This window comes from Erpetoichthys calabaricus, chromosome 4, assembly GCF_900747795.2.
Source record: "Erpetoichthys calabaricus chromosome 4, fErpCal1.3, whole genome shotgun sequence".
NCBI classification, from domain to species: domain Eukaryota; kingdom Metazoa; phylum Chordata; class Cladistia; order Polypteriformes; family Polypteridae; genus Erpetoichthys; species Erpetoichthys calabaricus.
In genome coordinates, this window is record NC_041397.2 from 45,257,527 (window position 1) to 45,282,618 (window position 25,092).

Below are 25,092 nucleotides of genomic sequence, written 5' to 3' on the forward strand. Positions count from 1 at the left end.
ATGGGGATGGGACTACCTGATCTGCACTACCTGCAAGACTTCAGCTGTGCATGTGCAGAATTTACATGCAAGCATACTACAAGAGCACTCCAATATTTATTGCGCAATTAAAGCAGTTTAATGATAAATCATACAAGACTGATGAATTCTGCAAAAATCTCCCAACCCAATGAAAAGAGCATAAGCAAACTTCAATAATTGAAAACGCAAATCAGTTCAATCAGTCGCAAATATATTAAATAACAGCTGGAATTTCAGCAAAGAACATGCTCTTGACTCTGTAAGGAAAAACTTGCTGTATGAATTTATAAAGTACATGAAACTGTGTCTGCCAGTTCGTCGTCAATAATTAAATGGAAATTATCTTGCAATCTATTGCAGAAAATGACAGATGATGCTGTAGCAGCACTATTTAAATGGACTACAAATCCCAGCAACCCTGGGAGTACTATGTCACTGGGTAGCTTCAATGGTTGCCATGAGAGCTGCTGGGTGAAAGATCAGGGTGCTAATTTGAAAAGTGAGCCATAAGAAGCTGAATGGATCTCAATCGGTGGTTTCTTTTTATATCAACACTTCACTGCACAACTGGATTACAATTGCACCCTTTGGATTACAGTTTTCTCTGGATTTATGGTCTTGTCCTGCACCTGCTTGTTCATGCCATTTCATCTGGGTTGAAAAATATCATCGTCTGGGACTGCTTTCAACTTCTGCAATCTTCACATACATTGGCATCACACTAGAACAAAACTTTACATAACTTTCAGTATATGTGAATAGGGGATTTTATTTCATAACTACACTAGCATTCTCTGCATCTGTGAAACTGGACTGCGTAGTGAGAATTTATTATTAATCATTTTGTGCCAAGTGTTTTGTTCAACTTCCTTGTATCTGTAATATTAATCATTTTTATCATTTAATACAATAAATATACACACAACTTTATTAAAATAAGTTACGTTTTGTAGAAAGTTACAGTTCACTAAAGAAATACTGAACAAAGCACTTTTTCTGAAGGGGAACACTCGTCTCTGTCTTGACAGCCAGCCTCACACACATGTTTTGCTTGCATGGTGATAATTCTATCTCACATTTCTCGTAACCTTTTGCATCTTATTTAGTGCAATATACTTAGAATATACATTAATCATGGGCCCAAAATATATTCAAAGACTTTCGTGTTCACGGGTCTTGAGCCTGTAACCCCCACCAATCGCAGACAAAAAATACTTGTGTTTATTTTGCTGGGAGGGTAGATGCATCTGATATCAGTCAAAGATTATTTCCAGGCCTCCTCCCAATTGAAACAAATGTCTGTTTGTTAACCCCAGCAGAACTTGGATGTTAAATTATTCATAAAGCTCACTCTGTGCAACTGTGTTCATCCTAAACTGCCTGGGACTACAAATTAAAATTACTGCACCGGTTGTAGGACCACACATACAGTAAGTCTCTGTGGCACAATGTGAAACATGTAAATTCCCTAAATGACAGCAGCCTTCATATAACCATCTTCAAGTACTGAATACCAGTGGAGCAGTGTGTGGCAGTGGACAGACATGCATTTGATCATACACATAGTAGAAAAAGAGCAGTTTTCCTAATTTATCGCTAATCACACAAAGAGTAAAGAAGTAACAAAAGGAGGACTAATAAAAACCCATAAAAACTAAACAAGAGGGCTGCAACAGAGTATATTTCTCTAAACACGTAAAAACTGGAATAAAATACTGCATTTTACACATCAGTAGCATTACAGATTTAGACAAAACAATTTAATCCCCAAAACAAACTCATTCTTTACAGTGCAAGAGGGAAAAAAAAAAAAAAAAAAAAAAAAAAAAAAACTCACCACAAATGGCGTAGGCACATAAGAAGAGAACAGGTAGACTGGAACTTTTTTACTGAGAAACACTGCAGCAGTAAGTTTTGCAAGCCTACAACAAAGAAGTACACGCTTTATTATCTCTATTACGAATGTTTTGATTGCTCATAGCTACATGGTCATTTTTAACAGAAAGTAACAAGATTATAAGAACGTTAAAATAGTATTTGTTAACCTGATAACCATCTACAGTGATTTCAAAATTTGAAAACAATAAAAATAGGTAACTGTCTTGACAACAGTTGTAATGTGGATTGCTTTTGTATATTTTATACATAATATATCAGATTTACTCAGACCTGCCAAAAAATTGGTAGTAGTATCTGCTGATGTGAACAAAGTGCAGGGACTGAATCAATGTAATTTGCACTTACTGGAAATTTTATGTTCGTGGGGAACAACTGCAAGCTATGGACATCCAAGGGTGTCACAGACTTGTTACTGGTTAATCTTTGCTGCTGCAATACAGGCCTCTGAGAATTTTTTTTCTGTTTCGGCATGGCCGTAAATACAACCCCTTGATGACCATCCTGCAGCTAAAAGCGAGGCCTTTATCCCTGAATAGGTGCTACTACTACACCTTGGGTGTCATGAAATGGGTTACACTTTTATTCATTCATCGACTTTTAAATATGGTTAATCTTATTGTATTAGAAGAGAAGGTTCTAAAAATGGCAAATGTTAACAAATCTCAAATGCAACAGCTTCAAACTAAAAAAAAGACAGACTATCATCTGATAATAGTGTATTTGGAATAAGAAGCCTATTCCATAGCTGCTAAAGTTTAACTGCTTAGTGATACGGTGTGCTGTCTGGACTTGGGTAAAATAGTGAGCTGTCTGTAGCTACTTTCCGCAAGTGGGCAGCAGGAGAATATAAATGGTCGCTTCAAACATATTATTTAGACATGACATACACAATGGACATAATTAATCACTCCATCTTTATTTAATATGTAGAATACTGTATGCCAAGAGCAATGGCAGTATACTCTCTTAGTGTGGAGTAAAATAAAAAAAACTTCTCAGCTAGCAAATGCCATGCACATCTCTGTAAAAATTTGTCTAACTTGTAACTTTTTCCACCTGAACATTTATTCACTAAACTCAAATAATGTAACCTATGAGGTTTTTTGCCCAAAAAAAAAAAAAAAAAAAAAAAAAAAAAAAAATCAAAACAGAATAATTTAAAGAAAATCACAGGCTCAGCAAAAGTATCATTAAATTGTACAGATTGGTCAACAAGATGAAAATAATAAAAACAATTTATATATTAGTTAGGTCCATAAATATTTGGACAGAGACAACTTTTTTCTAATTTTGGTTCTGTACATTACCACAATGAATTTTAAATGAAACAACTCAGATGCAGTTTAAGTGCAGACTTTCAACTTTAATTCAGTGGGGTGAACAAAATGATTGCATAAAAATGTGAGGCAACTAAAGCATTTTTTAACACAATCCCTTCATTTCAGGGGCTCAAAAGTAATTGGACAATTGACTCAAGGGCTATTTCATGGGCAGGTGTGGGCAAGTCCATCGTTATGTCATCAATTAAGCAGATAAAAGGCCTGGAGTTGATCTGAGGTGTGGTGCTTGCATGTGGAAGATTTTGCTGTGAACAGACAACATGCGGTCAAAGGAGCTCACCATGCAGGTGAAAGAAGCTATCCTTAAGCTGCGAAAACAGAACAAACCCATCCGAGAAATTGCTACAATATTATGTATGAGCGGCAAAATCTACAGTTTGGTACATCCTGAGAAAGAAAGCAAGCACTGGTGAACTCAGCAATGCAAAAAGACCTGGACGTCCACGGAAGACAATAGTGGTGGATGATCGCAGAATCATTTCCATGGTGAAGAGAAACCCCTTCACAACAGCCAACCAAGTGAACAACACTCTCCAGAGGGTAGGCGTATCGATATCCAAGTCTACCATAAAGAGAAGACTGCATGAAAGTAAATATAGAGGGTGCACTGCAAGGTGCAAGCCACTCATAAGCCTCAAGAATAGAAAGGCTAGATTGGACTTTGCTAAAGAACATCTAAAAAAGCCAGCACAGTTCTGGAAAAACATTCTTTGGACAGGTGAAACCAAGATCAACTTCGACCAGAATGATGGCAAGAAAAAAATATGGAGAAAGCGTGGAACAGCTCATTATCCAAAGCATACCACATCATCTATAAAACACGGTGAAGGCAGTGTGATGGCTTGGGTGTGCATGGCTGGCAGTGGCACTGGGACACTGGTGTTTATTGATGATGTGACACAGGACAGAAGCAGCCGAATTAATTCTAAGGTGTTCAGAGACATATTGTCTGCTCAAATCCAGCTAAATGCAGTCAAATTGATTGGGCGGCGTTTCATGATACAAATGGACAATGACCCAAAACATGCAGCCAAAGCAACCCAGGAGTTTATTAAAGCAAAGAAGTGGAAAATTCTTGAATGGCCAAGTCAGTCACCTGATCTTACCCCAATTGAGCATGCATTTCACTTGAAGACTAAACTTCGGACAGAAAGGCCCACAAACAAACAGCAACTAAAGGCCTGGCAGAGCATTAAAAAGGAGGAAACCCAGCATCTGGTGATGTCCATGAGTTCAAGACTTCAGGCTGTCATTGCCAGCAAAGGGTTTTCAACCAAGTATTAGAAATGAACATTTTATTTGCAGTTATTTAATTTGTCCAATTATTTTTTAGCCCCTGAAATGAAGGGATTGTGTTAAAAAATTGCTTTAGTTGCCTCACATTTTTATGCAATCGTTTTGTTCACCCCATTGAATTAAAGCTGAAAGTCTGCACTTCAACTGCATCGGAGTTGTTTCATTTAAAATTCATTGTGGTTAATGTACAGAACCAAAATTAGAAAAAAAAGTTGTCTCTGTCCAAATATTTATGGACCTAACTGTATTTTATATATATATATATATATATATATATATATATATATATATATATATATATATATATATATTATATATATATATTAATTAATATATATATATATATATAATATAAAAGCAGGGAATTAAGTCTGATTACAAAATTAAAAAGTAATTCTTTTCCTAGTCTCCTAATGAAACTTCATTAGTGATCATATTTAGATTACAGTTAAAAATGTACTTCTCTAATTTAAAATGATTTCCTCTTTGACTTCAGTCTATGCTCGATCTGAATTTTCCATAAGGTGTGAACTAGTTTCCACTCAACAGTACTGTCATTTCAAACCATCAATCTACTCCTCTGTATTGTCAGTTTGCAATTAGAGAATTATTCAACATGTACAAAAATTACAAAAAATTCCCCTCCTTTAACTGCCACCTTATCGTGGTGGAGGGGTTTGCGTGTCCCAATGATCCTAGGAGCTTTGTTGTCCGGGGCTTTATGCCCCTGGTAGGGCCACCCAAGGCAAACTGGTCCTAGGTGAGGGATGAGACAAAGAGCGGTTAAACAAACCTCCTATGAAGAAAATCAATTTTGGACGCTGTTTTCCCTTGCCCAGACGCGGGTCACCGGGGCCCCACTCTGGAGCCAGGCCTGGAGGTGGGGCTCGATGGCGAGCGCCTGGTGGCCGGGCCTGCACCCATGGGGCTCGGCCGGGCAAAGCCCGAAGAGGCAACATGGGTCCCCCTTCCCATGGGCTTACCACCTATGGGAGGGGCCAAGGAGGTCGGGTGCAGTGTGAGTTGGGTGGTGGCCGAAGGCGGGGACCTTGGCGGTCCGATCCTTGGCTACAGAAGCTGGCTCTTGGGACGTGGAATGTCACCTCTCTGAAGGGGAAGGAGCCTGAGCTAGTGCGTGAAGTTGAGAGGTTCCGGCTAGATATAGTCGGACTCACCTCGACGCACAGCTTGGACTCTGGAACCAATCTCCTTGAGAGGGGCTGGACTCTGTACCACTCTGGAGTTGCCCCCGGTGAGAGGCGCCGAGCAGGTGTGGGTATACTTATTGCCCCCCAACTTGGAGCCTATACATTGGGGTTTACCCCGGTGGACGAGAGGGTAGCCTCCCTTCGCCTTCGGGTGGGGGGACGGGTCCTAACTGTTGTTTGTGCGTATGCACCGAACAGCAGTTCGGAGTACCCACCCTTTTTGGAGTCCCTGGAGGGTGTGCTAGAGGGCATACCTTCTGGGGACTCCCTCGTTCTGCTGGGAGACTTCAATGCTCACGTGGGCAATGACAGTGAGACCTGGAAGGGCGTGATTGGGAGGAATGGCCCCCCCGATCTGAACCCGAGCGGTGTTTTGTTATTGGACTTCTGTGCTCGTCACGGATTGTCCATAACGAACACCATGTTCAAGCATAGGGGTGTTCATATGTGCACTTGGCATCAGGACACCCTAGGCCTCAGTTCGATGATCGACTTTATGGTCGTGTCGTCGGACTTGCGGCCACATGTCTTGGACACTCGGGTGAAGAGAGGGGTGGAGCTGTCAACTGATCACCACCTGGTGGTGAGTTGGCTTCGATGGTGGGGGAGGATGCCGGTCAGGCCTGGTAGGCCCAAACGTGTTGTGAGGGTCTGCTGGGAACGTCTGGCAGAGCCCCCTGTCAGAAGTAGCTTCAACTCCCACCTCCGGCAGAACTTCGACCACATCCCGAGGGAGGTGGGGGACATTGAGTCCGAATGGGCCATGTTCCGTGCCTCTATTGTTGAGGCAGCAGACCGGAGCTGTGGCCGTAAGGTGGTCAGTGCCTGTCGTGGCGGCAATCCCCGAACCCGTTGGTGGACACCGGCGGCGAAGGATGCCGTCAAGCTGAAGAAGGAGTCCTACAGGACCCTTTTGTCCTGTGGGACCCTGGAGGCAGCTGATAGGTACCGGCAGGCCAAGCGGAATGCGGCTTTGGTGGTTGCTGAGGCAAAAACTCGGGCGTGGGAGGAGTTTGGGGAGGCCATGGAGAATGACTTTCGGATGGCTTCGAGGAGATTCTGGTCCACCATTCGGCGTTTCAGGAAGGGGAAGCAGTGCAGTGTCAACACTGTATATGGTGGGGATGGTGCGCTGCTGACCTCGACTCGGGACGTTGTGGGTCGGTGGGGGGAGTACTTCGAAGACCTCCTCAATCATTAACATGCCTTCCAATGAGGAAGCAGAGCCTGGGGACTAAGATGTGGGCTCCCCCATCTCTGGGACTGAGGTCACCGAGGTGGTCAAAAAACTCCTTGGTGGCAGGGCCCCGGGGGTGGATGAGATACGCCTGGAGTTCCTCAAGGCTTTGGATGTTGTAGGACTGTCTTGGCTGACACGCCTCTGCAACATCGCATGGACATCAGGGACAGTGCCTCTGGATTGGCAGACCGGGGTGGTGGTCCCCCTCTTTAAGAAGGGGGATCGGAGGGTGTGTTCCAACTACAGAGGGATCACACTCCTCAGCCTCCCTGGAAAAGTCTATTCAGGGGTCCTGAAGAGGAGGGTCCGTCGGATAGTCGAGCCTCGGATTCAGGAGGAACAGTGTGGTTTTCGTCTTGGTCGCGGAACAGTGGACCAGCTCTATACCCTTAGCAGGGTCCTGGAGGGTGCATGGGAGTTTGCCCAACCAGTCTACATGTGTTTTGTGGACTTGGAAAAGGCATTCGACCGTGTCCCTCGGGGAATCCTGTGGGGGGTACTCCGAGAGTATGGGGTACCGGCCCCCCTGATAAGGGCTGTTCGGTCCCTGTACGATCGGTGCCAGAGCTTGGTCCGCATTGCCGGCAGTAAGTCGAACCCGTTTCCAGTGAGAGTTGGACTCCGCCAGGGCTGCCCTTTGTCACCGATTCTGTTCATAACTTTTATGGACAGAATTTCTAGGCGCAGCCAGGGTGTTGAGGGGGTCCGGTTTGGTGGGCTCAGGATTGGGTCACTGCTTTTTGCAGATGATGTTGTCCTGTTTGCTTCATCAGGCCGTGATCTCCAGCTCTCTCTGGATCGATTCGCAGCCGAGTGTGAAGCGGCTGGGATGAGAATCAGCACCTCCAAATCCGAGACCATGGTCCTCAGCCGGAAAAAGGTGGAGTGCCCTCTCAGGGTTGGTGGCGAGATCCTGCCCCAAGTGGAGGAGTTCAAGTATCTCGGGGTCTTGTTCACGAGTGAGGGAAGAATGGAGCGTGAGATCGACAGGCGGATCGGTGCGGCGTCCGCAGTAATGCGGGCTCTGCATCGGTCTGTCGTGGTGAAAAAGGAGCTGAGCCGCAAGGCGAAGCTCTCAATTTACCGGTCGATCTATGTTCCTACCCTCACCTATGGTCATGAGCTATGGGTAGTGACCGAAAGAACGAGATCGCGAATACAAGCGGCTGAAATGAGTTTCCTCCGCAGGGTGTCTGGGCTTTCCCTTAAAGATAGGGTGAGAAGCTCAGTCATCCGGGAGGGGCTCAGAGTAGAGCCGTTGCTCCTCCGCATCGAGAGGAGTCAGATGAGGTGGCTCGGGCATCTGATCAGGATGTCTCCTGGACGCCTCCCTAGTGATGTGTTCCGGGCACGTCTAACCGGGAGGAGGCCCCGGGGAAGACCCAGGACATGCTGGAGGGACTATGTCTCTCGACTGGCCTGGGAACACCTTGGGATTCTCCCGGAAGAGCTAGAAGAAGTGGCCGGGGAGAGGGAAGTCTGGGCATCTCTGCTCAAGCTGCTGCCCCCGCGACCCGACCTCGGATAAGCGGGAGACAATGGATGGATGGATGGATGTACAAAAATTTTGTATTTTTCTTATTTGGGAATGTGTTATATTGCTTTTTCATTAGGAAGGTTGTTATGGCTTGTTCTGTGAAAAACAGACTAATTGTACTACTTAGATGTGCCTCTCTAATTAACACCCTATTACAACATCTGTCCTTAAAATGGTAATTTATTTTGCATTTAAATTTACCACTCTTTTTCATTTTACATATTTATTTTTTGTCAACTTCTGCATTTAATTCTGGTGAAAAGTGTGGCAAGCATTCTCCCAAGAAATTTAGTAGTGTTGCTAGTGGTATGTAAAGTGAGACGATGAAACGTCAGTAAAGTAGAGGAGTCATGCATTCTCCAATTGCTTTAGTGTAAACAGACACCCAACAAAACTTTAGGGCTTTAACATATGTCCTTCAGTAAGGTGGAGCAAGTTTATTTAGATAAAATCTTTCACATAGTTCTAATTTTTCTCTCCGCATTTGCCTCCTTTCTGCTTGCTTTTTTAGATACAGTATATGTAAAAGAGACTGAGGTTTGTCCTTAGCACTTACTGTGACACAGTCCTCACTAATGATCATTCCTTAGCCCTCACACTATTAGCCCTATCATGAAGTGTTATACAATCACAAAAGCCTCTTATTGTAACTGGCTGAGATAATAAAACTCCTGCTTGTCCTCACTACTGATCATTCCTTAGCCCTATCATTGAATGCTACACAATTGCAAAAGCCACTAATTGTAGTTGGCTGAGGTATGAAACTTCTTCTAAGCAGTGGACATTTGAATGGCTCATTAAATGCTAATCCATGTTCAGTACTAGGTCAGTTGACTTAAGCAACATGTTCAGTGCAGTTTGTGTTAAAATACCAATCTATTAAATACCTATAGCATATGTTATGAGAATAGCTTATTATTACAGAGACAGGGCAGTTGTGAACAAAATATTATAGACATTGTTATTTGCAGCAATTACATCATTAAGCATTGGATTGACTAACTTTCTTTAGGTTACTGTCTCCTGCTCTTGGTTCTACCACATTTTAAAATGTCTAACAATTTTACAAATAGTAAAATCTGAATAATATACCTTGGTACAAATGTGTTTGGCTCAGGCAATCAATACAAATTGTTCAGCAGTCCATCTAAAACTTTGACAGGCCTTTTCAGTTATTTTATAAAGACAATAAGGTATCTATATAATATTACACACTTTAAATGTAATTTAGACAAAATACTCAACATATGGCATCAATAAATGACAACATGCACTACTGGATAAAATTTACCCCTTCTAAATTTTGATTAACATGTTGATACTTTTACAGGTGTCACTTCACAGCTCCAGGAATTATTCACTCATCGATTTTTAAATCCTGTTCATCTGATTCCTGGTCACAGGGAGTCAAAGCCTACCCCACCAGCATCAGGAACAAGGCAGAAACCAAATCTTGTTACGGAACTCATTTGATGCAGGGCACTCTTACATATACAAATGCATTTACTCATACTAGGCAATTAACCTAACATACAAGAGTTCAAAAAAACAATAATACACAGAGAATAATCCATGTAGACACAAATTTTTTTTACTAATTTTTAAATACAGCAGCAAACACATAGTAGTTGTCAGTCAAAGGGCTTAACAACTAGAAAGATGTGAATTTGTAGACCAAGTGGCCTACCCTTGCAAAATTATATATATATATAGTGAATGCCATAATGGATGGACTAGCATCACAACTGGGATGGTGATGCCTTGCTGCGAGGCTGTAAAAGAAGGAGAACAGAAATGGAGTTGGATGGAAAGGATAATGGAAGGACTCTAGGAGACATTATTTCAGAAACAAGTCATCCCCCAGCGCAAGCTGTGGCAGTGCTCCTCTGGCTTGGTCCCAGATTAACCAACAACAGGGTTGCTCGAGACTCATAGTTCGGAAGTTCAACCCTATCAGGTCCTTGGTTGCTACTGGGAGAAGACTTCCCTGTTTTGTGCAGCTTCGATATGGCCCAGAAGTACTTTTGTCATGCTAAGCTGTGGCACCGAAAGTACTCCTGGCTCCAAATTAAAAGGAGGCGTCTTGCTTCACTTTAAGAGTCAGAATCGGGAAGAGGATGACAGTGCTCACTGAGGAGTAAAAAGAGATGAGGGAAAAGTGTTTATTACAATGTACTGTGTTGGACTGAGCCTGATAGATAGATAGATAGATAGATAGATAGATAGATAGATAGATAGATAGATAGATAGATAGATAGATAGATAGATAGATAGATAGATAGATAGATAGATAGATAGATAGATAGATAGATAGATAGATAGATAGATAGATAGATAGATAGATAGATAGATAGATAGATAGATAGATAGATAGATAGATAGATAGATAGATAGATAGATAGATAGATAGATAGATAGATAGATAGATAGATAGATAGATAGATAGATAGATAGATAGATAGATAGATAGATAGATAGATAGATAGATAGATAGATAGATAGATAGATAGATAGATAGATAGATAGATAGATAGATAGATAGATAGATAGATAGATAGATAGATAGATAGATAGATAGATAGATAAGGTACTATTATAAAATCATTTTCTTTTACCCTTGAACAGCGTCCAAGGTAGTTATGTGCAGTGTTTGGGGCACTCTGTGGCACTCTCTAGTGGCCACTAATATGTATATCAAAAAACACACTTCCAACTTTTGCATTTCATCTTAAATGGGGGAAAAATGCAGACATGTAAAAAATAAACTTCAAAACAAAAAATTATTGTTGAAAAATTCTCAGAGTTGCACTACCCAATACTGTAATCTGATTGTATTTTGCTCTAACTGACATTAAATGAGATAATAAATCACTTAATCATATACTGTAGCATACTTAGGCAGTGTTCCATCATTTGGTATAATATGATCCTTTGGCACTTGCATGTCTTCCCAGCTCTAGGCCATAAAAGGCTGAGTCTAAACTTAAGGCTAAACTGCATGACCTGTTTTATGCAGATATGGACATTACAGAGGACACAAATGTAAAATATTGGTGCTTTTACATTAGTACAGTATGTCAAACATTATGTTAAACAGAGAATATTAATGGCACTGTGTGCTCATTATATCTACATGTTAAATGGTAAACTGGATTACTACAGACCACTTGAAATAAACCTATTGATCAACGTATACTAAAAAAGGTAAGAAAATTACCTTTCACTACTGCAGTTGGTGGAGGCATGTCCACGTGTATCATATCCTATCACAAAGCTCCTCTTTTTCAGGTCAGGAAAGCATCTTTCCAAGTAGCGATAGATACCCTATATTTAAAAGGTAAAATATAGCAACTCATTGAATGCTTTTAAGTTTTAAATTATATTGTGGTTTAAAAAAAAAAAAACAATGTTACATATACAAAAGAAAAAAAGCAAATAAGAGTTGTAAGATATACTGTAAAAGGGAAAAACAATTTATTGTAAAACTGGCTTACTGAAGAGAAACAATTTCACTACCCAAAGACTACACACACACACACAGACACACACACACAGAAAGGCATGGGCTATTAGCAACAAAATAAATACCATTTACAATTTATGTAAGATTAAACAAATTCTTCTTAATACAAGATTTTTATGCCTTGATTTTAATGTGCAATCTCTATTTTTATATACACATTGCCATTTCTCTCAGTTAAATGCATGTGGCTTTCCTAATCCAAAATTCACTACTGCTTTTCTAAAAAATCTAAGTGAAAACAAACCAGACACTTTCTGCTATCTAATCTACATGGCCATGCAATCAGTCAGACTTAATGTAATGGTGTACAAGATCGTGTCCTGTACAACAACACTTCAGATATTCAAACGACTTGCCCTTTTACAAGCCTGATGTAAATGGGCACATTTTCAGCCTAAAATATACCCACCTGAGCACCACCTGCCACTCCCCTCAAAAAGGTAATGAAGTATATAACAAACAAGTGAAAAAACATGCACTTCTTGAAAATATTTAGAAAAGAAAGATAAATCCTCTTAATTTAAGGTTGATTTAAATGTGAAATAGTGATGCAATCCTTTGTTTAACAATATGAAATTTTAAATATATTCATGTAAGAAATTTTGACAAAATGATCAACATGAAAGTAAAAGAAAATTCTAATAGACCAATGCAAAGTTATTCTAAATTTAAAAATAAATTATAGTAAAGCAAAATAAATATTGAACTTTTGTTGCTTTTGAAGTATTTATAAATAAAAAAAAAAACTGACCAGGTATGCACCTCTTTGCCATAAAAAGGCTACAGTGGCATATATTTTAAGAAGGTATATTAATCAGTCAATTGACCTGTTTGTGTCAAGGTTAAATATGAGCATTTCACAGTACATAACAAAAGCTACAAAATGACAAAGGGACATTTAATGCAATTATCCTTGAACATTTTTTATAAATCTGTTTGGGTGTGTCACTGGTTTTTACTTTTTAGATTCATGTTTAAAGGCAATTTGACCGCTATAAACATTTTAAAGAACTGATGATTGTGTGTTTATTTAAATTACTTAACACTGCCTCAGATTGACAGCTGTATGTTTGTCAAATAAAAAAAAAATTGAACCTGAATACAAATTCATTAAAAAATCCAAGTCAATTTCCTGAATTTCTGTATTCCTGGTGCGTAAAAATATACTTCAGCCTGTTTTAGACTTCAGTTCAAGGTTTAATTGAGTTTCTTGTAAAGCACAAAGTCACGGCAAGTCTCATGTCCTCAAGTCCTGCTGCACACTTGAGCAACTACACTGAATAGCCAAGTTCCATATTCCACAGCTGCATGCTCCTACCAAGAACAATGGTAACAGGAAAGTGGGATCCTACGCATTATAACCTTAACAAAATGGAAAACTGAGAATATTAAATCGATTCCTGAGTAACAAATTTGGCATAAATATAAAACAGCGTTTTAAATTATGATGTTTACTATTCTTGCAACAAGTAAGAAAAAGATCTTACCAAATAAATGTGTGGGAAAATTGGCCATTAAGAATTAGATTTTGCAGTAATTATTAACTTTGTGTGGGAAATATGCAATCCCTCGCTGAACTTCAAGCCCTGTCTGTAATGCAAGGTGAGCCAAAAAGAAGTACCACATTCCAAATGTTTATTCTACAAAAACGCTACCAGATAAAATTTCATTATGATATAAGAAAGGGTATACAAAATAGATTTTTTTCACTGTGTTTTAAAAATTAGGTCTTCAAGGTGGTGGCCATCATTAGTGATACACTCTTCGAGACAATTTTTGAATGCTCACGAGACTTGTTCAGCCATTTCAAGTGGAATAGCGGCGATTTTGTGGTGAATAGCTTCCTTGAGGGCTTCAGGGTTCTGAGGTCGGTGTGTGCATATCTTGGACATGAGATAGCCCCACAAGAAGAATTCACATAGAGCAAGATCAGGCAAACGTGAAGGCCACCCAAAATTGCGTTCTGAAGTGATGGTGGCCATTGCTCGCCCCTGCTCAGAAAAGTAAGGGCCTATAATACTAAATGGCACACAAAACTGTAAAACGTTCACTGTTCAGGGGTCTCCGATGAAGTTCACAAGGGTTGGTTTGAGCCCAATAGCGAAAGTTTTGCTTATTTACACAACCATTCAAATGGAAATGTGCCTCGTTGCTGCACATGACAATGGCATCTCGATGAAATGCTTGCGGAATGTTTGCACACAACTCTCTATGGCTCTCTTAGTATCTCTCAGCGAGTTCCTGCACTTCCATCATTTTGGATGGATAGAAATTAAGGACCTTATGCAAAATCCTCCTCAAAGACGTTTTGGAAATGCCTAAGGCAGAGGCATGTTTGCTCACTGAACATCTAGGAGACTGTAAAATTGATGCCCTTACAGCTTGGACGTTTTTAGGCGCTCGTACAGTCCAAGGACGGCCCGGAGATTTTCTGTTCAATGTTGTACCCATCTGTCTAAATTCAGCCACACACTGAAGGATTGTTTTACGATTTGGAACATCACCGTTAGGAGGGATGCTGAAGTGCATTTGGAAGGCACGTTGCGTAGTGATGATGGATTAGTTGTTTTTGAAGAACGCTTTGACAACAAAAGCATGGTGTGCATCAGACCAAGGCATGTTGCGGACTGAAAAGTATAAGTGATCGCCTATCAAAGGACCCCCAACCCAACCCACTTGGCTACCTCTACCTCACGCAATGACCTTGAGAAATGTGGTACTTCATTTTGGCTCACCCTGTATTATCTAGTGGCATCACGGTCAATGAGAAACCCTTCCCCTTCTTTCTTCAAAGACTGTCATTTAGTATCTCAACATGCCTAAGTTCATATATTAATCACCTCCTGTCTTATTTAAAGGCACTAGAGAGATTTCATAACGGAATTCATTGTACATATGCCACCTTCATTCTACGGCACCTGAATAACAGTTTTGGATTATTGGTATTGTGCCTATTCTTTTAAACTCCTGGTTGGTTTAACTTAAACCACACTACTCTTTCAAGTCTAAAAGGGCTAATCTTATTGTCACATCTATTGTGAATTAGTTCTGAAATAAAAATGCATGATTTATGTGTGCTATGTGAGGGTGAACAATCCACTCCGAGCTGGAATCCATTTAACTTTCATTTTAATTCAGCCTCAAATACTGTCCTGATAAACTTTACATTTACATGCTTTACATTTGTTAGAATGTAACGAACATGGCTACATTTGTCCATTCAACTATCCATCTAATTTGATTTATTTACAAAATCCTACCAACATTACTCCTGTCTTTTTCTTTTTTACCTTATGTAAAATTTTTCCCATTTTAAAAATGGCCTCTTCCTTTTTCAAGCTGCTGCATGGAGGTTGCCCATTACAATAACATATTATTTTCCTTTTTACATTAGTTCAGCTCATTCTTAAATAGCCTCCACTACTCCGCTCCTGTGGTTTCTACTATTACCACCATATTTTTGTAGTTTGCATGTAGTAGAACCATCTGCACTCTGCCAGACATATTCCTTTGTGACACACTGTCTTGCATTCTTGTGTAGTATCAAAGCCACACATCTGTAGGATTCATGTCTTCCAGAGCAATAATTTTGTAATCACCACTTAAACAAAATAATAGTAAAGAGAAAGCTAGATATGATACAATCTAGTGGAATATCATGAATTGCACAAAAATAATTAAATTAGATGAACATATAATGAAAAAAGATAAATACACATGTAATTAAATGAGGAATAATAGGAATCCAAACATCAATAAACAACCTCAAAATCTTATTGATAATGGACACATAATTTATCATGTTTTCAGTCACAAAATACTATTATATTTGGGTGATATACCCAAAGGTATAACCATATAAAAATCACCAACAACTCATTATAGCATTGTAACATAACCTGAAAGAGAGTCAGTATACCAAAGAAAATCAAAAAACCTGTATTTGAAGAATATACACCTGCACCAACAGAGGTAGTGTAAAGTGTATTCAAGGCAATGGTACCAGATTCATCCAGTACACCTGCAGGCTTGTTATTCCATGGCTATGGATGGACACAATGTAATAAACAGGCACACTCCAGAAATAGTTCTGATGAAGTCTCCAGCTTTTTAGCATCAAGTCTTAAAGCAAATTGAATTTATTTATCAAGTGGCTGTGAATAATTTTTGAAGGGGACTTAATGTGATCAAGTTGCCAGAGTTTACTGGTTGTTCACATGCCTGCTAAAATCACCTTCACTTTGCACTACATGCACAATGCAAGTTGTGTCATGGACTCATTGTGAAAACTCTGAAACACCCTTGTAATTAGTCATACACTACAAGTCACTTATGGTGTTCTCACTCCATCAACTTATGAATGGTGCAATTTTTCAACGGCAGTCTTTGTTATGTGCCTCCCATGTAAAACTCAATGCAAGTAGTTTCAAGGTGTAATCTGACACTGCCTGCTGCCCTCAAAACCAAATACATTCCTGAAATTCTAACCCTTATTCAACGATTCAGCTTGTAATTCAAAGCAAACAATGGTGTTCTGAACTCCTTATTATAACAGATTAAAAAATCTGATGCAATAAAAAAAAATGTGTATCTTGTTATAAATTAAATATAAATAACAATTACTGAATCATTTTTCAATGCCACCTCCCTAAGAGGGGATAACTTTTTAAAACCTAATTTTCCACTCTTTCTCTATGCCTTTCCATGTCTGCACCTAGACAGCTTTTCAGCATGACAAGAATAAACCTTCAAGGATGCACCAGTCCTTTACAAAGCACTAAAATAAATTTCATTTTGATTCTGTTTTTTAATATTGAATTTTGAATGCTAAAAAATAATGTACAAAAATGAATGCATCAGAGCACTTGCTTTCTACAGGGCAGAAACAGCGCTTTAATGACTGCTTACTACTTTCTCACAGGGTAGGACTTTTCAGTATTTAAATTAGCACAGAACATAAAAGTTGCCATATAGCCTCTTTCTGTAATCTGGCATATGACTAATTTCTGCCAAAATTTATTACAGATTAAACTTTCTCTTCCTGGTGATTATCACACACTATATACTGTATAAAAGAAGATGGTGGTTTAGGGGACTGTGCATTTCCCCTAATAAGGCACAATTCAAATTCAGCAAATCTGTATTCAACTAATCTGTATCATAAACCAATCTAACACATATGTGGCATAGTAAGCCACCTTAGAAGAATTCAGTAGCAACTGCACAGGATCAATCAATCACACCGAAATCACTGGCACTATAAACACCCACACACAGGGCTGGGCAATATGGAAAAAAATCTTATGATAATTTTTTTCATACCAGTCGATATCGGTATATATCATGAAAAGTGTTTCGTCAACGTGTTATTCGCAGTGAATTTGCTGCATTTGCCCTTGTTCAGTGAATTATTTACGGATAATTTGGCCCCAAAATGCTTTGCGAGGTCAGTGCGATATCCTCAGGAGATGTAACAGCCAACATTGATGGGACCATCCCCAGGTATATAAAGCTGATCATTTGCATTACAGACTTTGTGGGGTGAGTTATCTGTGCTTGTAGCAAAAATGTGCAGGTCGATCTTCGAGTTCCATGTCAATATAAGAGAAGGAGGTGATTGCCCTATGTATGCATAATATTTAGCCATGTGGCAGGGCAAAAGTAAAAACAAACCTTGAAGAAGCCAACACCTCCCTACTCCAAACACAGGAGACTATGAAATAACAATAACAAAAGATTTACTACTATTTACAGATGTTTCTATCTTTTTAATAAAAATAAAAAGTACAAAGCAAGCATCATGCACAGAAAGTTTAGACAGCCAACAGCACAACTTCAAAAAACAAAACAAGCCAACAGCTTCAGTCATGATACACCACTTTGAATTTTCTGCCTTTAAAAGACCTACATATTTTTTCTGTCCTTTGACTACGATTTTGGTATTTCCGCTTTGTTTTGACGAAATCTATGATTGTGCAACTCTGATTGCATTCTTTCTTCTTTGATATCATTGAGGCATGGTGGTGCAGTGGTTGGCACTGCTGCCGCACAGCTCAGGTCATCTTTTTGGCCACAATAATCAGTGCAGTATAATTGGCAGATGTTTCCCTAACCCTCAGAGACAATATAAAGATGACTGCACCATTATAATCTACTCAAATCTAGTTCAGTTAGTCTTTCCCCGTTGATTTTAATCCAATTCGTCAAGTTCAGCAAAAATTGCAAACATTTCTGGGATTATGGGGAACTCACAGCGAAGCGAACTCAGCAATGTTTGCTCATAACTAATCACGATATAAATCAAATCACTATTGTTGTCAAGCTTAACGGTTTCTTTTTACGCCTAAGCAGGATGTGAAAATATCATAAGGTTAAATTTGGTTTAAAATATTATTTATTTTCTGTCAGAAGTTGAAAATGCAAAGTGTACTGTAGAACAATATACAACTGTATTTCAAATAAATAAAATAGGCACATATAATAAACTAAAATCTTAATTCTGACTCGTCAAAAGCCACAAGTGTTACCAGAGAACACAAACAAAAAACGCAACTAAACTCTTTGATCAATTCCAAATATATAAAATAGGTAATGTAAAATAAAGACATGTATTTACTTACTATTTAAATGTAACTCATCCAAGTATTTATAAATATCCACAAATTCTTTCTAACACTGACACCAAGTTTTCAGGTAAAGCACACTCTAACCATCCATGAAATATGATCTCTTATTATAATTGATGAACATAGCTAAATGGGACTATTGATTTGCCTCACTGCACAGATGCAGGTTTGGCCCCCTTTGTAATTTTATACCATAGCAATTCTGGATGTGTACAGCTCTTTTAGATACTTGCCGCTTAACACCTGCCATGTATATTGTCAAGGTCCTCTTGACTTTTTATATATAGTGCCTCCGGAAAGTATTCACAGTGCATCACTTTTTCCACATTTTGTTATGTTACAGCCTTATTCCAAAATGGATTAAATTAATTTTTTTCCTCAGAATTCTACACACAACACCCCATAATGACAACGTGAAAAAAGTTTACTTGAGATTTTTGCAAATTTATTAAAAATAAAAAAACTGAGAAATCACATGTACATAAATATTCACAGCCTTTGCCATGAAGCTCAAAATTGAGCTCAGGTGCATCCTGTTTCCCCTGATCATCCTTGAGATGTTTCTGCAGGTTAATTGGAGTCCACCTGTGGTAAATTCAGTTGATTGGACATGATTTGGAAAGGCACACACCTGTCTATATAAGGTCCCACAGTTAACAGTTCATGTCAGAGCACAAACCAAGCATGAAGTCCAAGGAATTGTCTGTAGACCTCCGAGACAGGATTGTCTCGAGGCACAAATCTGGGGAAGGTTACAGAAACATTTCTGCTGCTTTGAAGGTCCCAATGAGCAAAGTGTCCTCCATCATCCGTAAGTGGAAGAAGTTTGAAACCACCAGGACTCTTCCTAGAGCTGGCCGGCCATCTAAACTGAGCGATCGGGGGAGAAGGGCCTTAGTCAGGGAGGTGACCAAGAACCCGATGGTCACTCTGTCAGAGCTCCAGAGGTCCTCTGTGGAGAGAGGAGAACCTTTCAGAAGGACAACCATCTCTGCAGCAATCCACCAATCAGGCCTGTATGGTAGAGTGGCCAGACGGAAGCCACTCCTTAGTAAAAGGCACATGGCAGCCCGCCTGGAGTTTGCCAAAAGGCACCTGAAGGACTCTCAGACCATGAGAAAGAAAATTCTCTGGTCTGATGAGACAAAGATTGAACTCTTTGGTGTCAATGCCAGGCGTCACGTTTGGAGGAAACCAGGCACCGCTCATCACCAGGCCAATACCATCCCTACAGTGAAGCATGGTGGTGGCAGCATCATGCTATGGGGATGTTTTTCAGCGGCAGGGACTGGGAGACTAGTCAGGATAAAGGGAAAGATGACTGCATCAATGTACAGAGACATCCTGGATGAAAACCTGCTCCAGAGTGCTCTTGACCTCAGACTGGGGTGATGGTTCATCTTTCAGCAAGCCAACGACCCTAAGCACACAGCCAAGACATCAAAGGAGTGGCTTCAGGACAACTCTGTGAATGTCCTTGAGTGGCCCAGCCAGAGCCCAGACTTGAATCCGATTGAACATCTTTGGAGAGATCTTAAAATGGCTGTGCACCGACACTTCCCATCCAACCTGATGGAGCTTGAGAGGTGCTGTAAAGAGGAATGGGCGAAACTGGCCAAGGATAGGTGTGCCAAACTTGTGGCATCATATTCAAAAAGACTTGAGGCTGTAATTGCTGCCAAAGGTGCATCGACAAAGTATTGAGCAAAGGCTGTGAATACTTATGTACATGTGATTTCTCAGTTTTTTTTATTTTTAATAAATTTGCAAAAACCTCAAGTAAACTTTTTTCACATTGTCATTATGGGGTGTAGTGTGTAGAATTCTGAGGAAAAAAATGAATTTAATCCATTTTGGAATAAGGCTGTAACATAACAAAATGTGGAAAAACTGATGCGCTGTGAATACTTTCTGGATGCACTGTATATATTATAAAATAAATACACAGGATCAGATTTTACATTGCTGTATTATTATTATTGTGAAAAATAATAATACAACAATGTAAAATCTGATCCTGTGTATTTAATGGGTCTTTCTTCTGGAATGATTCAGAAAAATAAATCAGTAAATTTAAATTAATAATCAGAAAAAATATCAATAAAATCCTTTATTATGCTTAACCGTTCCATACATTTTACATTATTAGCAAAGGCAGATTAAGCAATTTGCTTATGATGGTCGAAAATAAACCATCTATGAGGTTGCTATGAACTCTGGAAATAGTATTACACCTAAATTTATTATCTGAAAGAAACACAACTACTGAACACAAATGAAAAGCAATAGCAGACAGATGAGACACACCATATCGAAGCAGACAGAGAAGAAAGGTAAGCAGAATAAAGAATGTACCCTTTCACAACATGTTGAATCCATATTTAAGTTCAGTATTTGTCCCAAGTCGAAGTTATTTCTTCACACATGGAATATATGCATTTACCATGAAAGGTTGTGTTCTAAAGTTAATCTATAGATTTTAAAAAATAACTTGCCCACACTGGAACTTTATAATGGAGGCTCTGGGGAACAGAGCACCAATGGAAAATAAAAGCTCAAAACCTTACCAAATACATCCATTATTCAATTCAGCCAAGAAAAGGTAAGAACATTGATGCGCATCCCAAGAAAAAGCTATCTTACAATGTGTGTGCATACATGTCATTTTCAAACAAAAACACGAATACAGTAATCCCTCGCTACTTCGCGGTTCACTTTTCGCGGATTCACGACTTCGCGGGTTTTTAAATATAGTAGTAGTATTTCCTAGTCTAAGAACAACAAAACAAGTTCGGTGACTAAGTGCGTTGTAACACGGGCTGTGATTGTTACATGGGAGGGAGACGACAAATCACAGCTTCCCGCTTTCTAATCGGGCCTGTGATTGGTGCTTTGACTGATGCCTAGATCCCACAGTATCTCCCCTTAGGAGAGGCGTTAGGCAAGTGTAATTGAATAGCGGCACTGCAAGTTTAGTTTCTTTTCAATAAAGTCAGGCGTTAGGCAAGTGTCATTGAATAGCGGCACTGCAAGTTTAGTTTCTTTTCAATAAAGTCAGGCATTAGGCAAGTGTAATTGAACAGCGGCGCGTCATTGAATAGCGGCGCTGCAAGTTTAGTTTCTTTTCAATAAAGTCAGGCGTTAGGCCAGTGTCATTGAATAGCGGCACTGCAAGTTTAGTTTCTTTTCAATAAAGTCAGGCGTTAGGCTAGTGTCATCATTTTTACTACGCAGCATATTCATCACCATCATCACGTCATATATAGCTACGTGTACTGTACTTCGCTATACAGTAAGTGTAAACTTATCTACCGATTTCATATTGCTTAGCAGTTGTCCCTGTTATTAATAGAGTAAAGGGTGGGTTGTAAACAATACAGGGAGGGTTTAAAAATGTCCAAATACACGTTAAATAATTAAATAAATATGGTGTCCCTACTTCGCGGAAATTCGGTTATCGCGGTCGGCCTTGGAACCTATCTCCCGCGATAAGTGAGGGATTACTGTAATATGAGATTCAGCCATTTAAAAAGAAGACCAGCTATGCGCATTCCATTGGGAGCTTGTCTTTGTCTGCAATAAAATTTCACCCCTCAGGACAAGGTTTTTTCTCAAAACACCAAATCACAGTAAAACCCTTTCCTACCACATGCTTTGTATTGTGTTGATTTACTTCCATATTTATGTGGGAACAACTCCCACGAAGTTACTGCTATTACACAAGTAAACAGGAAGCACATCTTACCTTGAGAAAAACAGTACCAGGAAAAGTACTAGCAATTTCTTTATAATGCACCAATAATGCAGATGATTTTGATTCACCCTTGTATAGCACAAGCAAGGGGGCAAAAAAAAAAAAAAAACAAGACTCTCAGTCTTTGCTGCCTACTTTTCTGAGGTAGCTGCCTACTTCAGAACCTGAAAAACTCCCGGTTACATGACATTCAAAATATATATTTCAAATCAGTAACAAATGCGATTTGCTGAAGTAGTGCACCTCATAATCCTAGATACTCTGAAAAGTGTTGGCCTAAATAAAATTTTAAATTAAAACCCTAATTTGAGAATATTTTACCAGTTTTGCAATTAAGAATTCTGTACTGCTAGGTACTACATATTACATAAGAAAAATCCATAGAAGTATTTTGCTATTTAACAGTTTTCTTTACAGATTCAAGGGATAGAAAAAAACAAGACTATTGTTTTCATATTATTTAGTAAACACACCTGTGTAGACTGGATGATTGTCAGATCATTGATAAGGGAGAAACCAGCCCCCATGGCTGAGCGCAAGCCTGCAGTCCCAAAGGTCATTCTGTGGCATAGTCTTTCACGAAGCTCCTTAACTTTGCCGTCCTTCACCAGGCTTTCGATCTGGGCCCTTGTGTTTGGATTCTGCAAAATACAATTACGGAAACTATTCTTTAAAATGTAAACTCCGTCTTCAAGAAATCATAGTTAAATATAGGATGGTAGTTGGACAGTATGGACTAGGGCCATGGATGTTGGATTTTAGGTCACAAAGTTGCTGGTTTACTTCTAGCTCCTACCTCAATGAGTAACCATGAGCAATAAATTGAACAAACCTGTGTATTATATAAAAAATATAATTCATTAAACTTGTTTAGGTCATCTTGGATAAAGGATTGTGACACATATATAATGCAGACCCTATTGTATTAACCATTTATGCAAATATTTAGATATACTCTTCTCAAGATTTAAGAACAGAAACTAATATATTCATTTTATCTCTTCACTTTCTACTTGTTTGGCCTTGCAGATTGGTATTTTGATGGGCATCTCATAACATAACATGTCTTATGAGGGCTACACCTTATCCTGGCACCACCAGATGAAAAGGATGAACCAGTCCATTGCACAGCTCCCTCACAGGGGTCAACGTGGAGATTAGCAATTCATATTAAATGGCATTGGGGTTGTGGGAATAAAACCAGTGCAGACAGCAGAAAACTATAAATAGAGGGGCAGGAACAACAGCAGGAGCAGGAGGCAGTGTGAACTTTGGTCTTCAGTTCAAATCCTGCATAATGACACTGTTTGGCCATAAGAAAGTCACTTCACCTGCTTATGCTCCAACTGGAAAAACAAAAGCAATATAATTAATTGCACCTCAGATGTTACAGGTCACCTTAAATGCCAAAAAGCTAAATATTATTTATATAGCACATTTCCATACATGAAAGTAGCTCAAAGTACTTAATAATAATAGCTAAACAGTTACAAAAGAAAGTAAAAAAAAAAAAAAAAAAAAAAAAAAAAAAAAAAAAAGAACAGTTACAACAGTGGAGAATCATAATGTTTTGCCTAATTACAAACTATGTTCATGGGATGACACCATGTTACTTTAGAGTTACAGGATACAGATATATCAATGTAGAGTTTGATGGGCTAGGCAGAATGACATGACATTCAGTTTGAAGTGAGGAATAATCAGAGTCGTAGTTCAGTCCACTACAATGCAAATAAAAACACTAGTACTGTATATGCAACAGATTTCATGATAGACGAGTAAAAAAAAATGTCATTAGCCACTAGCTAGCCAATGTTCAGATTGCACCATAATTCCATGTTTTATTTTTTTTATTTTATGATGCAGTCACACATGTAATGTTACCGTGTGCGTTTACAAAAAAAAAAAAATGGCTAAGATGAAACTTAAGTTCCTGTCCAAGCAGAAAACTTTTTTCAGTCTTGTGTGCAAAGGAAATCAAAGACTCTAGTACCATACAGATGGAAAAAAAGCAGTGATGAATCCCACAGAATATTAACCGTGACTGAAAAGAACATTGCTCATTCCGAGTCAAAGGATAGGACCGGGGTGGAAAAGCGAAAATTCTAGACTAGTTGTTTATCGGACTTCAACTGGCTTTGACACAATCATGAGGAAAGCATGGTAACGTGCAAGGAATGATTTAGCTAGTAAAACAGATTTTGTGGCAGGATCACACCATTTGAAACGTGAAAATCTAACACCACACTCCCAACAGCAAATGACATTCAGCAGGATGTGACAGTGTGTGGGCTGCAAGCAAATGTGCCAAATAATCTGCAGTGGTAAAAAAATAGTTTCCAGACTCAAAAAAGACTAATGATAATGCAAAAAAATGAACTTCCAGTTAAAATAAACTCAGCATATTACATTACAAAGGAATAACTGAGTTTCACACAAAAGAAACCACTTGTTTTTCTGCAAAAGGAAAATAGTCTGGACATTTCCCCAACATTTGACAACAATGTAAGATGTACTGAACTAATTCCAAACATTACTGTAGACTTAGCAAAAAAAAAAATAAAGAAGAAGAAACTAATAAAGTCACGATGGTGCAACAGATTCTTCTGTGGTGGAATACTGTGGTGGTCAGATATATGCATGATGCT

General features: G+C 39.1%; 1 protein-coding gene across 1 annotated transcript in view; it reads right to left on the bottom strand.

Annotated features, from left to right (window-relative positions):
• The window catches only part of pgm2l1 (phosphoglucomutase 2-like 1), an 81,379-nt gene that overhangs the window by 36,285 nt on the left and 20,002 nt on the right, over positions 1-25,092 (bottom strand). Inside the window, exons 2-4 of the mRNA XM_028799389.2 lie at positions 22,918-23,085; positions 11,759-11,865; positions 1,859-1,943 (exon numbers count right to left, since the gene is read on the bottom strand). Of these exons, the coding sequence (XP_028655222.1) occupies positions 1,859-1,943; positions 11,759-11,865; positions 22,918-23,085 (360 nt within the window). The remainder of the gene's footprint in view (positions 1-1,858; positions 1,944-11,758; positions 11,866-22,917; positions 23,086-25,092) is intronic.